This window comes from Ceratosolen solmsi, unplaced genomic scaffold (genome assembly GCF_000503995.2).
Source record: "Ceratosolen solmsi marchali unplaced genomic scaffold, CerSol_1.0 scaffold47, whole genome shotgun sequence".
Taxonomy (NCBI): Eukaryota; Metazoa; Arthropoda; class Insecta; order Hymenoptera; family Agaonidae; genus Ceratosolen; species Ceratosolen solmsi.
The window spans coordinates 4449039-4464338 of record NW_011948419.1 but is presented as its reverse complement, the minus strand read 5'-3'; the positions used below and the strand labels follow the sequence as shown (position 1 = coordinate 4464338).

The following is a 15300-nucleotide window of genomic DNA, read 5'->3' as shown; positions in this document are numbered from 1 at the left end:
CAAATTACATTTTATTTTTTCAGAGACATTTACATGTCTTTAAAAAATTTTTTTTAGAAATGTTAATTTTTCCAGAATGTCTAGTTTACTTATTTACATAGATAGCATAAATTAAGTATCTAATCTCTTAAAAAAGCAGAAATAGAATTTTTAAAGATAAAAAAGTATTTACTCATTAAATTTTAGATCTGGTTTTAACCTTAATTTAAATATATTTAAATTATACGTAAAATTGACGATTTTTATTAAAAACGTCAGTCTTAGTTACAAAATCGAAGCATTGCAGTACAGAGTAATATAGTAATATGTCGTTTATAAAGCAAGTTTAACAAGTAATTAACACATTTTTTATTTTTATTTTACGTATCAACTGAATTTTTTCCAGAGATCATCAGAAAATATTCAATTTCCTTAACGCATAAATGATTTCTTTGTTTTGTAATTTATATCTAGTGCGCAGACCAACAATCGTCATTATATACGATAAAATTTCTGCTGCTTTATGTCAAGTAATTTGATGTTCAAAGCAGCATAATAATTTTTATAAAAATATATCCTCTGTTATTAAATGATTAAAATCATGTGAATAATAATTTGTTTTTTTTGAAAATAGAAATATTAGAATTGAACTTTATTTCAAATCTTTTTCAAATCTATCCTACCTATTTATACCTTCCAAAAAGTTTAAAGAAATATTAAGATAAATTTTATAAATAATTTCATATACCGTTATTTATTGAATCGTTGCTTATAAAAAATGATAAATGAAAAAAATTAAGAAACAAAATTTTTATTTTTAAACATAGAAAACATACAAAACTTTTGTTAATTGAATATTTTTTTATTATTATTATTTATTTATACATTTCATTTGTTATATGTTATTGTTATATTTATATTATTTTATATGATATTTGATTTTTTTTATAATGTGATAATGTACATTCATATAGTATTTATATCTTTAATATTATATCGATTTAATTTAGATATGTATGAATGCATGATATGTGTGAATTTTTTATAAAAAAATATAAGATAAATTTAATTAAAATAAATACAAGTCAAATACAGTATATTTTTTAAATTAGATATCTCAATTCATAAGAAAATCAAATGTAATATTTAACAAATTTCGTATTTGATTTATATCGTACTTTTATTACAATATAATATGATTTATTGTAATAGTTGTATGACAATTGAAAAAAATTTATTACATAAATTGTATTTGGCAGCTCTTTTTTCTGAATTTAGTGAATGCATTTTGCATTAAGAAATAATACATTTTACATAATTAAGCTTTATACAGTAATAGAATTAAGAGCGAGGATACACGATCTTTTCACCTGCAAAATGTGTCAATCTATATCTCAAATATTAGTTGTGAAAATTCAATTATTGGCCATTTTGTTCATTAATTACGACATTGTTTGTAACATGAAAATAGCTCGTATTATAACAATTTTATTTTATTCAAGTAATTATGAAACTTTACTTATTATCTAAATATTCATCTGAAAATTAATATTAAAATGAATTCATATACGTCAGATGTTGCATAATATAAAAGAAAAAGAAATGCAACTACTCAACTTCAAGTAATTCAACTTTATTATTTATCTAGGAGCAATATATACAAATGCTGATGAAATATATTTACAGTTAATTTTAAAATTCTATGCTGAGAAAATTTATCAAGAAATACAATAATATATGTAATTTATTAAATTATATCTTCTGTTTTAAATATTTACTAGTAATGTCTTACATATTTCAATTTTTGTTATTGAATTAATTGATCTTTAGAATCAAAAAGATATGTGCATATAAAATAATGTGTGGAAAATTTTAATGCGTATAAATGAATTAAAACACGTAGGTGGGAAATAGTATTTAAAATATTCAAATATTTTGTTTAACACTTGGTTAAACTTTTTTAATTGTTATTTTTATATTAGTAAAAAAATAATTTAACCAGTTCATGCAAATAAATAAATATAGATGGATTATATAAGTATGTAGTGGAATCATTTGTTCGATCATCGATTCAGAATAACTTTTTTTTTGTCAATTATTGCATATGTTCAATTTAATCGATTTATATTTATTTTTTACTATACATACTATATTGAAAAGATATTGGAAAATTCTATTATGTAAGATAATTTTGAGAAAATATTTAAAAGTGAAGTGTTTGTTCAAATTTGGTATAATAATTAAGAAATAAATATACTTGCAAGTAAGAACGAAATTAAATTCAAGTATTTCGTTTATTATATGAAAATATGTTAATTTTTTTTATTGAAATTGTATTTCATAAAATGATAAATAAATACAAACGAAATTTGTTAATAAATATGATAGATACATGCTTATAATTCTTTATTAAATTTAAATAAGCAAGTTAAAAAATGTCGACGCTAATAATAGTTATTTAGTACTAGCGAAAAAGTGATTTAATTCTAAACCGAATATTTAGTAATTAAAAAACAACAGTAATATAAAAAGTTATACAAAGTTTCAACGTAACACTTGTAGTTCAAAATATAACAAATTTAATGTTGTACTGCTCATCTGGATATGTGTACCGTCACATATATCTTTATTATATATTAATGAAATAGATATTTATCGATAAAAAACGGTATATAACACGTCAGGTTTAAAAGATTTCACAAAATATTTTCTCTTCTGATTTTAGATCCGATTTCCAACCGTTGATCACCTCGAGCCATTTTAACACTCAAGACATTAAACGTGAATACGTTGTTAATGATAATCTTTTTTCGAATAAGAGCAAACCAAACAGTACCAGCGATCAGCAAAATCATCAACAACCATTGCAGACTGAAAATGTTACTACATATGACGAAATATTCGGACCACCACCACTATCTAAAGTTATAAATTATTCAAAACCCAAATCGAAGGCAAGTAAAACGGAATTTAATATATGTTTAAAAATTACTATTTGGTTTATATTGAATTTTTGTGTGTTTGTGTGTGTATGCGCGCGCCCGAGCGTTGAAAGTACTATATTTAATAATACGTTTATCTAAAGCGTAGATACATACTTACAATTTAAATAAATTTTCTGAATATGCTATTTGATAAATCTAATAAAATTAAGTTTTAATAATTTCCTATAGTAGCTTATTGCTTACTCTCTCAATTTTAAAAATATTTTATTATTGAACAATATCTTATGAAAATATAATTAATTTTTTTATATTATTTGAACAGTGCAATGAATATACATAAAATAGTATTTATAATAATTATATCTCTCAATTGCATTAAAAAAAAGTAATAATTATTAAATATCCTTTCAATGGTTGAAATAAACAATTATTGGAAATTCGATCTAGAATGATATTCCAGATATTCACCAAAGCTATGTTTTAAATATTAAATAGTAATATAATATAACTATTTTACTTATTTTCTCTTATATAATCACAATTCAAGAAGAGTCATTAAATAACACCATAGTCTAATATATTATAAATTATCTCTGAATGTATATTTTTAAGTATTTATTTAATAAATATTACTAATATGTATAATTATATTAGAATAAACTTTGTAAAGTTATAACACATAACATTTTTATTTAATCTATATTTTACTGTAGTTAATTCATTATATATTATATTTTTTATTGTTGTCTATATTTTATTTTTATTTGTGGAGTGATGTATTGATTAAATACAGCTGTTGGGTAATATGATATTAGTTCACGATAAACGAATAATTAAATTTTAAATAATTTGATTACTTCACTATAATATCTACCTGTTAATTAATCATGATTTTAGTGAATTTTCTTTATAAAATATAATTTAACGAATTTTTAATGCTAGGTAACTTCACTCTTTGATGACTCGGAATCTGAAGATGATTTGTTCATCAGTGCTAGTCCAGATACAAAATCACTAAAAAGTATTGATCGGACACCTTCTAAAACACAAACAGAAAAAAAGAAAAGTCTTTTCGATAATGATGATAATCTTTTTGGATCTAAAGATGAACCAGATGTTGATTTATTTGCAGTTACACCGGTCAAAAGTTTATCACAAGTTCCTGATAAGCTATTCGATGACAACGACAAACCAGTAATAGACAGTGCTTTATTTGATAAGGATACTTCGCAATTTGCAAAAACTAAAACTAATACCGATAGTGATTTATTTGGTGAGATTTCAAATACTGAAAAAGTTCTAAAGTATTCCACGAATAGTTTATTCAAAGAAAGTTTGGAGAATGATTCAAAAGCAAGTTGTGATAATTTATTTGAAAAAGATTTAGCCACAGGTGGTAATAATTTGTTTGAGAAAAATTCGAAAGGCATAGATTTTATTGATTCGGAGAATCAGGCTACAAAGCAATCTGTAAATAATTTGTTCGAAGAATCAACAAAGGTTAACAATGTTTCAGAACTAAAAGGTTCTAATATTTTATTCAAAGATTCTGAGGATTTTCTTAATTCAGATTTATTCGGTAATATTCCTACACAAAAATCAACCATTTCTAAGAATATTTTTGGTAGCGATTCGGATTCTGATTTATTTGCAACTACTTCAAATAGTGCACTAAAGACAAATATCGGCCAACATTCATCTGCAAATTTATTTGATGATCATAAAAGTTCGATAGATTTTTTTAGTAATAAGGATTCAAAAAAAATCCAACAAAATATTATAAATAAATCTCCCGAAAGTATTTTTGAAAATACATCAAAAATATTAAAAATTAAAAAATTGACAACCAGCATCTTTGACGATAGTGACGAGGATGATCGAGATTTATTTAGTAGCTTAAATTTTCCAAAGAAAATTAATAGTAAGGAAGCGTTAAATATCTTTGAACAGAAGACAGGTACGAAAGCGAATGAAAATATGGAAGAAAATAAAATAAACGAAGCTGATTCAACTTATAAGAGAATCAACGAAAGTGGTTCTATGTTAGAGAGTAATGATAAGAAAGAAAAGGTATCTGTAATTTCAAAATCAATGACAAAAAATCTTGAAAAAATTAAGTTATTCGATGATAATGATAATGATGACGATGATCTTTTTGGAACCAAGAAAAATACTTCTATAAAAAGTAATGAAAACAAAAGTGAAAGTGAAATTACTGAAAAGAAGGAAGTGAAGGAAGTGAACCCCGAAATCGAAGATAAATTAAACATTGATGATGTTTCTAAGCATACTGTTCTTGATTCGTCATCTAAAAAAGCTATATTTACTGAAATTAAACAAAAACTAGAAAAACATAAGCATGAGTATTTCGAAAAAAATATAAAATCTGAATTCAGTGTGGTTGATGGGGCTGTAAGCTCGAAAAAGGAACCCCCGAAAACGCTTAAAATTGAAGGGACAACATTAACATCCGATGAATTATCAGCTAATCAGCAGGGTTTAAAAAAAACAGTAATGTCTGGGAAAATAAAAAATCTTATGGGAAAAATGAATGACTTGAAAATTCTTTCTCCGACAGATACGCCACCACTTTTAAGAAAAATAAACGACGACAAAGGTAATGATAATGACCCCCAGGATGCTACTGATTTAGAAAGTAGCGAAGGAAGTAGTCCAAATTTTCCCAGCAGTGAATCATCTCCATATACATCTGGTTAGTCTTGAATATCTTTTACTTGATTATCTTATTAAATCAGATCGAACAATTTTTTCGAATTACTAAATCAGTAAAATTATTTTATATCTAATATGTTACGTAGGGCAAGAAATATTACACTTTAAATACTATTCAGAATCATACTAATATTACAGTTACTATAGGAAATTTTAAATTATTATGTAACTACCATTTTTTATTCATATGCATGATTTGTTTTCTTAGACTTGAATTCTCGAACAAAGGAGTCATCCTCTCCAAAATCGGATAATACAGAATTAGCGATAAGTTTTGATGAACCAGCTCAAATTGAAACATTGGCATCAATTACTTCCAAGGTAATTACATTATATTTTTGGGAATTTTAGAGATGAATGAAAATGACTCATTCACAAATGATGGTTCTAATTTTATAATATTGTTATAATTTTAATTTTTAATTTTGATAATATAATTTATAAGTAGCGACGAGCATAATTTTTTACTAAAAATAACATGATTCATATAATATTGATTATTAATTTTGTTTGATAATCATTATGAAATTGAAATTATTTATACAAAGAAAAAAACTATTGTATATAAAATTTAAATAAATTTAATATACTTAAATTAATAAGTCATGCATCTAAAAATTCTATGCACTCTTTATATGATATTAAGAAAATATGTTTTATAATTTTCAAGTGATAAATCACCTTTTGAACGTTATATGTTTAAAGCTTTCAACCATAAATTAACAACCAAGTATTTTATCAAAACTATACAATACATAATTAAAAGTTCTTAGATATTTTCTAAATGCCATAATTGGTTTTCAGAGCCGAGTACGAATCCAATCGAAACGCCGGCCACAGAGTCGCTACGCACGACAGACGGCCCTACGTCATAGTGGCATAGATTTCGATATCACCGATACCACTAGCAATAGTATCTCGTCCGATCAATTAATAAGTGACTCCGATCCAAATTCAATCACCGAACGATACGTCTTTAAAGGATGTTTCGACGGTGAAAAAACCAATCCACATGATTCTGGACATGTAGACGACAAATCAGACTTGAGCATTTCCAGAAATACAGTTACAAATCTCTTTTCACCATCCACTGATGAAGAAGACCTTTTTGATGTACCACCTGATTTGCCAGAGGATTCGGCAACCAAAGAAGATTCACTGTTTGGTAGAGCGCCAATTTTATCTCCCGTTGCTAATCTTCAAACAGGGAAATTCACAGATATAGAAAACAGTCTACATAGAAGCTTAGAAAATCAAACGGAAAAGGAAGTAAAGAATAATAATAATAATAAAGAAGAAAAAATTGAATCTACTGATCCTTTAAGAGATGAAAGCCATGATCCTCTCGAAGATCCGAGTCAACTATTTGCTTTCGTTACTAAAACGCCGTCACCTGATAAAAATAAAGGTCCATTATTTAATTTGTCATTAATATATTTATTATATATATTTAACATTATTAAAAAATTTATCTAAAATTGCATATCCTTCAAAGAGATATTGATATAAGTATGTGGAAGAGATTAAGAGAGAGAGAGAGAGAGAGAGAGAGAGAGAGAGTGTGCGCGCATGGATAATAGTAATCATTCTTACTATACAGTATAAATTTGATGATCAAATTAATAAATTACATTCTCATATTATCCATAATTATTTATTACAGTACTATTAATATTTATATTTTCAGCTCATTTAATATTAAATTTAAATAAGAAAAATAAGAAAATTATATGCAATTAGGAAAAATTGTGAAATATACCCGTCTTAAGCGTTTAAATGATAATTAAAATAATATTCAATACTATTTGTATTGTACAAATAAAATTTAATAATTTTAATATTAGAAAAATAGAAAATTCATAATTTTAACATTTAATTCGTGTTCAGAACTTAATAATTGTAAACATAATATAAAACTTAATAATCATATTTAAAACATTCAATGAACTTAATTTAAAAAACAAAATTGTAAAAAAGTTTTCTTTTCTAACAAGTTTATAAATTATTAAAGAATATTATAAGAAATAAAAAGTAAATATTTGTTTCTATTGATACTCTAACGCACATAAACTATATAAAGAATTTATTATAAATAAATAACAATTATACTTTTCTTGATAAAATAATAATACTATTTATATGGTAATTTTTTAAAATTTATGTATTTTACTGATATTGTAAAATAATTTATCTTTTATTCTTCATTCCAAATAACTAAATCAGAGAATTAAAGGTAATACGAAGAAAAATATTTATATTTTTTAAATATTTTTAAAAGAAAAATATATTAACGGAAAATCAAAGGAATTCATGGTTTATATACTCCTGTTCACAATTGCAAATATGCAATGCTATTAATAGATAATATCCAGAATTATTTATGTCTTAATTTTAAAACATAATATAGTATGAACCATAAAATAATATATATATATATGTATTTATATAATATAGTAAAATTTTGTTTTTAATTCAGGTATACTATTAAAGAAAGAAGACGATAGCCTTTTTTCAAGTTCATCTAAGCTACTTGACAAAGTAGCAGATCCAAAATCGAAATCAGCATTAGACTTGTTTGTTGACGACGATGATACAAGTGGTAGCGATCTTTTTTCATCTAATAAAAATAAAATAAAAAAAAAAATAAAAAAGGAAAAGAAAACCGATTTATTAGATGGTGCAATTTCCGAGGATGATGATAATGATCTTTTTAAATATATAAAGAAATCAAGTGATACGACCAAAAGTGAATCTAAATTATCCACTTCAAGTGGGACTGTGAAAAAGAATGAGAACACATCTTTAAAGAGTAACAAAACTAAGAATATTTTTGATAACTCTAGTGACGACGAGGATATATTTACAAGTATTAAGAAACCAATGAAAAAGAAAACGCAGTCACTATTTGAAGATGGAGATAATTTCGATGATAATATATTTGGAAACCCAACATCATCTTCAGCAATTGATAAACAACCATTAGTAGAAAGTGAAAAAGTCATGGCAAAAAAATCAGTTACGAAGGATTTAAAAAAAACTGCCAAAAAGATTGTTGAAGATCCCTTAAGTGTTCTGCGAAATGATTAACATTTAAAATAGTATGTGGGTGATTTTTGCAAAATTATAAATTCTTAATTAATAGTGATTTGAATTATTTATATATTAAAAAATTGTTTTTAAAGTTTCATTACTACATAAACGGTTATTTTTCAAACATTATATATAAATATTCTATTTACTGCTTATAATTTATTTTATTAGATTATTAAATAGCTTATTAAATAGCTTATTAAATAAAAATTATTTAATATTTCAATATTAAATATTTATTATAATAATATAAAACTATTTTTATATAAAATATTCTAAATGAATGAAAATTCATAAAAATTATGAAAAGAAATTTATTAATAAAAATTTTTAGTTTAGCATATTATTTAAAGATTATTCTATAATTCTTAATCAATTCTAATATCACGAAATTTAGTTTTTTTAATGAAAGAATTTCAATGGTATACAAAAACAAAATTTTATAAAATCAGTGCACATTCAATAATTATTATTAATAAAATGTATTTTTTAATTTAGATAATTAAATATATAATGTAATATAGTTTTAATCAATGTAATATATATATATATATATATATATATATATATATATACATTTATATAAGAAATTAAGTTCATAAATGAAATATGGAATTCTTTATTAAAGTTAAAATTAGTGTTATTTTAAATGATATCTTAAATAAGAGAGTTAATTTTGTTAAGAAACAAAATTCAATTTATTATATATTAATTAATTATATAAAAATCATTCATTTACATTTAATAGGAAATATATAAAAAGTTTTATTGTTTGGTAAAATTCTAAAATATAGTTATTTTGTTTCAGAATTATATAATTAGAATGTTTATGAAGATTACATTATCGTTTATAAATTATGGTTATTTATATTTTATATTTATTAAGATCATTATTTATTAGTAATATTATAATTAAAAAGATGTAAAAGTACTATTTTATCTAATTATATGTAATGAATTGTTAATTGAAAAAATACTGTTTTTCGTACATATATATATGCGAATTTACAAAATTAATATTTAGAAGCTCATTTCATATATATTAATTTATTAGCAAACGATTGTAATAGAATGTCATTCAAATTTTTTTTTTGTTGAATGATTAAACATACATGCATTATTGAAATTACATGATCCTTATTAAAGAGTTAGTAAATACCACAGTTATAAAACAACTTTTGTCATTTAATTTATGACATATTTATTTAATCAATTTAGTAACAACTATTGTCGGTAAAATGGATTTCACATAATTCTTATATGTAAAAAATTTTTGGAAATCACATATACAGTAAGTAATGCAAAATTTACTGTGAAGATTAACATGTATAGAAATAATATTTAAATTGTAAAAGTTTATTTTTCATATTTGTAAAAATGCAAATGTATAAATTGAATGAGTTATTTTTCCTTGATTATTATAATAATAATGATTATTTATAAAATAAGATTAAGTTTAATTTACGTAAAAATGAGCAAATATAAAATCTTTAAAAGATCGAATAGTAAGTAATAAATTAAAATAAGCGAGCACTAGTAACTTGTTTATAAGCGTTGTCGATAGTTATGAAAAAAAAAACTGTTACTTGTAACTATAGTACGAATTTAATGTAAATATAATGAAAATTAACTTTTACTAATAATAAATACCATGTTTCTTAAATGCTCTAAGTAATATAAATTTTCTGTATAAAATAAAAATTATGCGAAATCAAAATTATATGTATTTATCTATTTACAATTTAAGTAGATATATTAAATAAAAATAACAAATCTATTTTTAAATGTAATTTTATATGTATTTTATTATTTATCTAAGAATATATTAACAAAATATTATAACCTATTTAATGTTATTAATAGTTAACTTATTATATCACACTTAATTATTGCATCCGTTATTACTTTGTATTTGAATATTTTAAAAACATCTTGGTAATCTGATGTAATTATGGTGGTATATAATATATATAAAGTGAAATTTTGCGAAGCAGTTATTGCGTAATTACATGGAATTAAAAAAAAATGTTATTCTACTTTTTTCATTAGCATAAACATATGTATTTAAAAATTATATACATATATATATATATATTAATAAATAAGTAATTTATAGTCGAACTTCTAACTTATTTTCTCTATTAATTAATTAATAAATTTTTTATAGTTCTATTATACTTGTTATACTTTTGTAATACTTTTGTTTTTTTTTCAATATGAAAAGTTTTTGTGATAATACAATAAATCTAAATATGAAATTTAAATAATTATAATTTGTATTCTTTTTTATTATTTTGTACAAAACAATATCTATGTATTTAAGGTATAATAATTTTCTATGTATAATTTGTTTTAAATATTAATGTAGTTAGTAAATAATTTCAATGTTTTATTTCTTGAAATTGGAATTAACTTCAGTTATATTCTTTAATCAACATAATACTATAAGTAAAAAATAACTTATCTTTGTATAAAAAACTTTAATTGATAATTTAAAAAGTTAATATAGAAACACAAAACATAAATTAATTTAGTAAAATTTTTTAATGAAATGTACAAAAAGATATTTTTTTTTTCAATATGTATTGCACCTGATATAATAAATGAAATTTTTTCTAGTATATGGATGTGTTTTTATTTAAATTTGGAATTGTATAGTAATATGTATAATTGATTGATTCTAACTTAAGGTTCATTTGAAAAAAAACTATCGTATGTGATAATGACAATATAAAGTTTCCGTTGCTTTCATTTACATATGATTGGAATGATTGTAATTTTATAAACTTTTATTCGCATTTGCTTTAAATACTTAAAAATATTGGAAAAATGTATAATATGACAATTATTTAATGTATTAAAAAAAATAATTAATTTCTATAATAACTTATAATGGGATATTAACTTTATATAATTCAACTTGCTCTTCATAAATATAATTATATACACATACGTCCATAGAAATATATTTTTAATATAGAAGTCAGATTATAAGAGTATAAATAAAAAAATACGATATAATGAACCTTCTAAAGTTTTATATTCCCCATAATAAACATCAATTTTTTACATCGATTCAAATTTTTCAATATATTATATTGTCAATATATTATATTGTCAATAGAATTTATTTGAGTTCCAATTCGACAAAGCTTATGTTTCTGTGATTATTTAATATATGATAATTTATTTTTACAAAACTTGGTGTCAAAAGATAAGGTCAAAGAATTCAAATTTTATATTGGATTTCCAATTTAAAATTGTAAGTTCCATGTCATTATTGAATCTATTGTTTTTGAATCAAGAACGAATTTTCTATAATAAATTTGGCATTCAATCTCTCTATTATATCTATATTACAGATCTATTATTTCAGATACAAGAGACTATTATAATGAAATATCAAATTTTTCCTAATGGGATTTATAAAAATCAATGTTTTATATATTAGAAATGACATATTCCTTTTATGTTTTTAAAGTGTCTTGAATATTGATACTACTGGTATTCGAAGTTTCTTTATGTATTTGTCATTTATCTAATTACTTTTGGATCATGAAAATCATTTGAAATTGGTTATAAAATGAAATTATAACAATTCTGTATTGTACAGTGTATTAGTTGATAAATTAGCTTTCTTGTTATGTTTTTTGTTCAAAGTATTAATATTAGAAGTAAAGTATAAATATAATTTGTGTTAAATTAATGATTGTATTTTTAAATATATTGTGACATGTTTTACAAATTTAAAGAAAATTTATAGGAAATTTTCACATTTACTATGAAATGTTGACAACGTATGCAAATATGCTATATTAAAAATTTAAAATGATTAGTTCATTTTAATTTATTTCTACATTAATAATGCTTAAATACACTCACGAAGAATTTCATACATGAAGTTCGGTTAAAAAATCAATCCATTTTTATTTTCTGTACTTCTTCCTGCACTACATTTATAGCTTTTATTGAATGAAGAATCAAAGAATAAGCAGTCACGACGCGGAGGTCAAAGTATTCACTTCGAGGGATATATCAGTTTTTAAGTGAACGAGTGTTCAAGAGTTGCATCTATTTCGCATTTGCATTCAAGAATTTACTAATATTAGAGTATATGTTTTATTATTAATTACACGCATTTCTGAAAATACAAGGAAATTAATTAATGAACATTATCAGACAGTTTACAGACTTAGTATTTCTAAATCTAGAAAATAAGTTGAGAAATTAATAAATTATACATATTAAAAAAATTTAATTAATAAATTGAGACAACTAATTGCACTTTTGCAAATAATATTTTATATATATATATATATATAAATGAATAGCTTAGAAGTTTTCAATAATATTTCAACCCTAATATAATAATATTTCATTTTTCAAATTAACAGACTCTTTTATCGAAATTACATTAGAAATATTGTTTAAAAGCTATTATGTAATCTAAGGATATGATAAAATTTTTTCATATTAATACAAAAATATAAATTATTTAATGTTATTTAAAAAATGATATAAAAATTATTATCAAATATCTTATTTAAAAATTTCTTTAAAAATTTCTTTTTTTAAATGAAATAATTGAAGCTATTTAATGTACAAAAAATTATTTATGTTCACTTTTATAAAATTATTCGACATTATCATTAAAATTACATTAAAGACATACAATAATTTTTATTTTTATTGTATATTTACATATTCTTATTTACATATTTTCTTATAATTATTTTTCAAGTTTAAATTAATCACAATATTCAAAATAATTATATAATTTTAAAATGAGATTAACGTATTAGGCAGTCTTACTTGCTAAGTGAAAAATCATTGCATGTAATCTTGAAAAATTTAAATAAATACTTTCAAATAGGCTAGAAATGGAAGAGCAAAGAGATGAAATGTTTATAAGCGAACCGATGAACATAAATAATATGATGAACACAGCGAATGATGATTTAGAGTCCAATGCTGAAATCAGTGAGGTTGCTGAATTTTTTGATGGCCTAAATATTCTTGTAACAGGCGGTTCTGGTTTCGTTGGCAAACTCCTTATTGAAAAACTACTTCGGTAAGCAAATGTTAAAGATTTATGCTAACATGACACATTGTTGCTATTTTGCTAATTCACCTGTAGACGCGAAATATCTAATCATTGCTTTAATACTTACATTCGAATAGATAATAATAAAATATTTCCGTTACAGATACTTTCTTTCTTATTAATTGAAAATATTACTGTATCTTTTTTTGACTATTTAACTTTCTTAAATTACTACTACTTAAATACATTCTTAAATTACTTATTCCTATTATATTGATTAAAATGGATTTATATAAAACATATTTAAACAAAGTGTTAATGATTATATAATACATTAAATTCATTATATATAAAATTAAATATTAGTTATTCAATATATAAGATTTCTTTAAAAACATTTTAAAAAATGAGCATTTTATAATGCATAAAAGAAATCTTATTCATATATATTATTATTGTTTAATAAGTATACAACGTATTTTATGTAATAATATTTATTAAAATAAAATAAATATATTTAATTGATAATTTAAATGTGTAAAACCTGTTTAAAATATACAATAATAATTAATAATCATTTATATCTCGATTTCTTATTTTCTTATTTCTAATATTTTTGTATTTAATGCTTTAATTTGGAAATATTAATTCATAACAGACTAAGAAATCTCAATAATTGGTTCATTTAATTATTATTTTAATCAGCGTAAAGTATTTAAAGCAATGATAAAAACTGAGTTTTAATCGCATTGAATTTATTGAATTTTTAATTTTTTTTCCATTACAACCCAGATAATTAAAAAAAAAATAATATAAAAATTATGATTGGATTAATATACAAATATTATAATAGATATTTAAAATAATATAAAATTAATATTTATATAATATAATCTTTTTTTTTCTTTTATTTCTTAATATCATAAAATAATTTCTACTCGGAATGAAGTTGTGAAAATAAGAAAATTTATTTGTTCAATTAAAAAAATACGATTAAAATTATTAGGAGTTAAAAATTATAATAACACTATTATTCAAAATGCTGGGGTGGAATTTTACTACATTGATAAAATGTATATGTAAGAAATAAAATTAATTGAATTACAGCTACTATACAGTCACATTATTATTTCAATCTTAAAATCCTTTTTTTTTAAATTATTAATAATAAAATTTTTGATATTGCAATATGTATATATACGGATTGATGATGAATCACCTAAAACTTCAATAATTCTCCAATGAATAAATACATTTCCAAATATTTTATGAAAAAGGCGATGGACTTTTGCATTAACATAATTGTTTTTCAAATGTAATAAAATTAAATTTAATGACCCAAAAGAGAATACGAATTAATTTATTTTAATTTTATTTCAATATATACAGAACTTCTAATAAAGGATATGATTTGAATAAATTCAATTGGTAAATTTTTTATTTTAGAGGATGCCCAAAAATAAACAAACTTTACATAATGATACGTGCGAAAAAAGGAAAATCACCTGC

General features: G+C 22.0%; 3 protein-coding genes across 3 annotated transcripts in view; all 3 read left to right on the top strand.

Annotated features, from left to right (window-relative positions):
- Positions 1-1554: 1554 nt before the first annotated feature.
- LOC105360783 (uncharacterized) lies at positions 1555-4824 on the top strand. The gene is made up of 4 exons (XM_011497784.1): positions 1555-1601; positions 2705-2933; positions 3867-4650; positions 4775-4824. Exons 1-4 carry the CDS (start codon positions 1555-1557, stop codon positions 4822-4824), a joined length of 1110 nt encoding a protein of 369 aa, XP_011496086.1.
- Positions 4825-4901: 77 nt separating this feature from the next.
- On the top strand, positions 4902-8744 carry LOC105360782 (calponin homology domain-containing protein DDB_G0272472-like). The gene is made up of 7 exons (XM_011497783.1): positions 4902-4994; positions 5091-5421; positions 5503-5637; positions 5866-5978; positions 6462-7065; positions 8134-8256; positions 8332-8744. The coding sequence occupies exons 1-7, from the start codon at positions 4902-4904 to the stop codon at positions 8742-8744; spliced, it is 1812 nt and encodes a 603-aa protein (XP_011496085.1).
- A 4141-nt stretch (positions 8745-12885) lies between these two features.
- The window catches only part of LOC105360576 (fatty acyl-CoA reductase 1), a 6180-nt gene continuing 3765 nt past the window's right edge, over positions 12886-15300 (top strand). The window contains exons 1-3 of the mRNA XM_011497515.1: positions 12886-12965; positions 13621-13818; positions 15238-15300. The exon at positions 15238-15300 is cut by the window's right edge and continues 19 nt beyond it. Of these exons, the coding sequence (XP_011495817.1) occupies positions 12913-12965; positions 13621-13818; positions 15238-15300 (314 nt within the window). The 5' untranslated portion in view covers positions 12886-12912. The remainder of the gene's footprint in view (positions 12966-13620; positions 13819-15237) is intronic.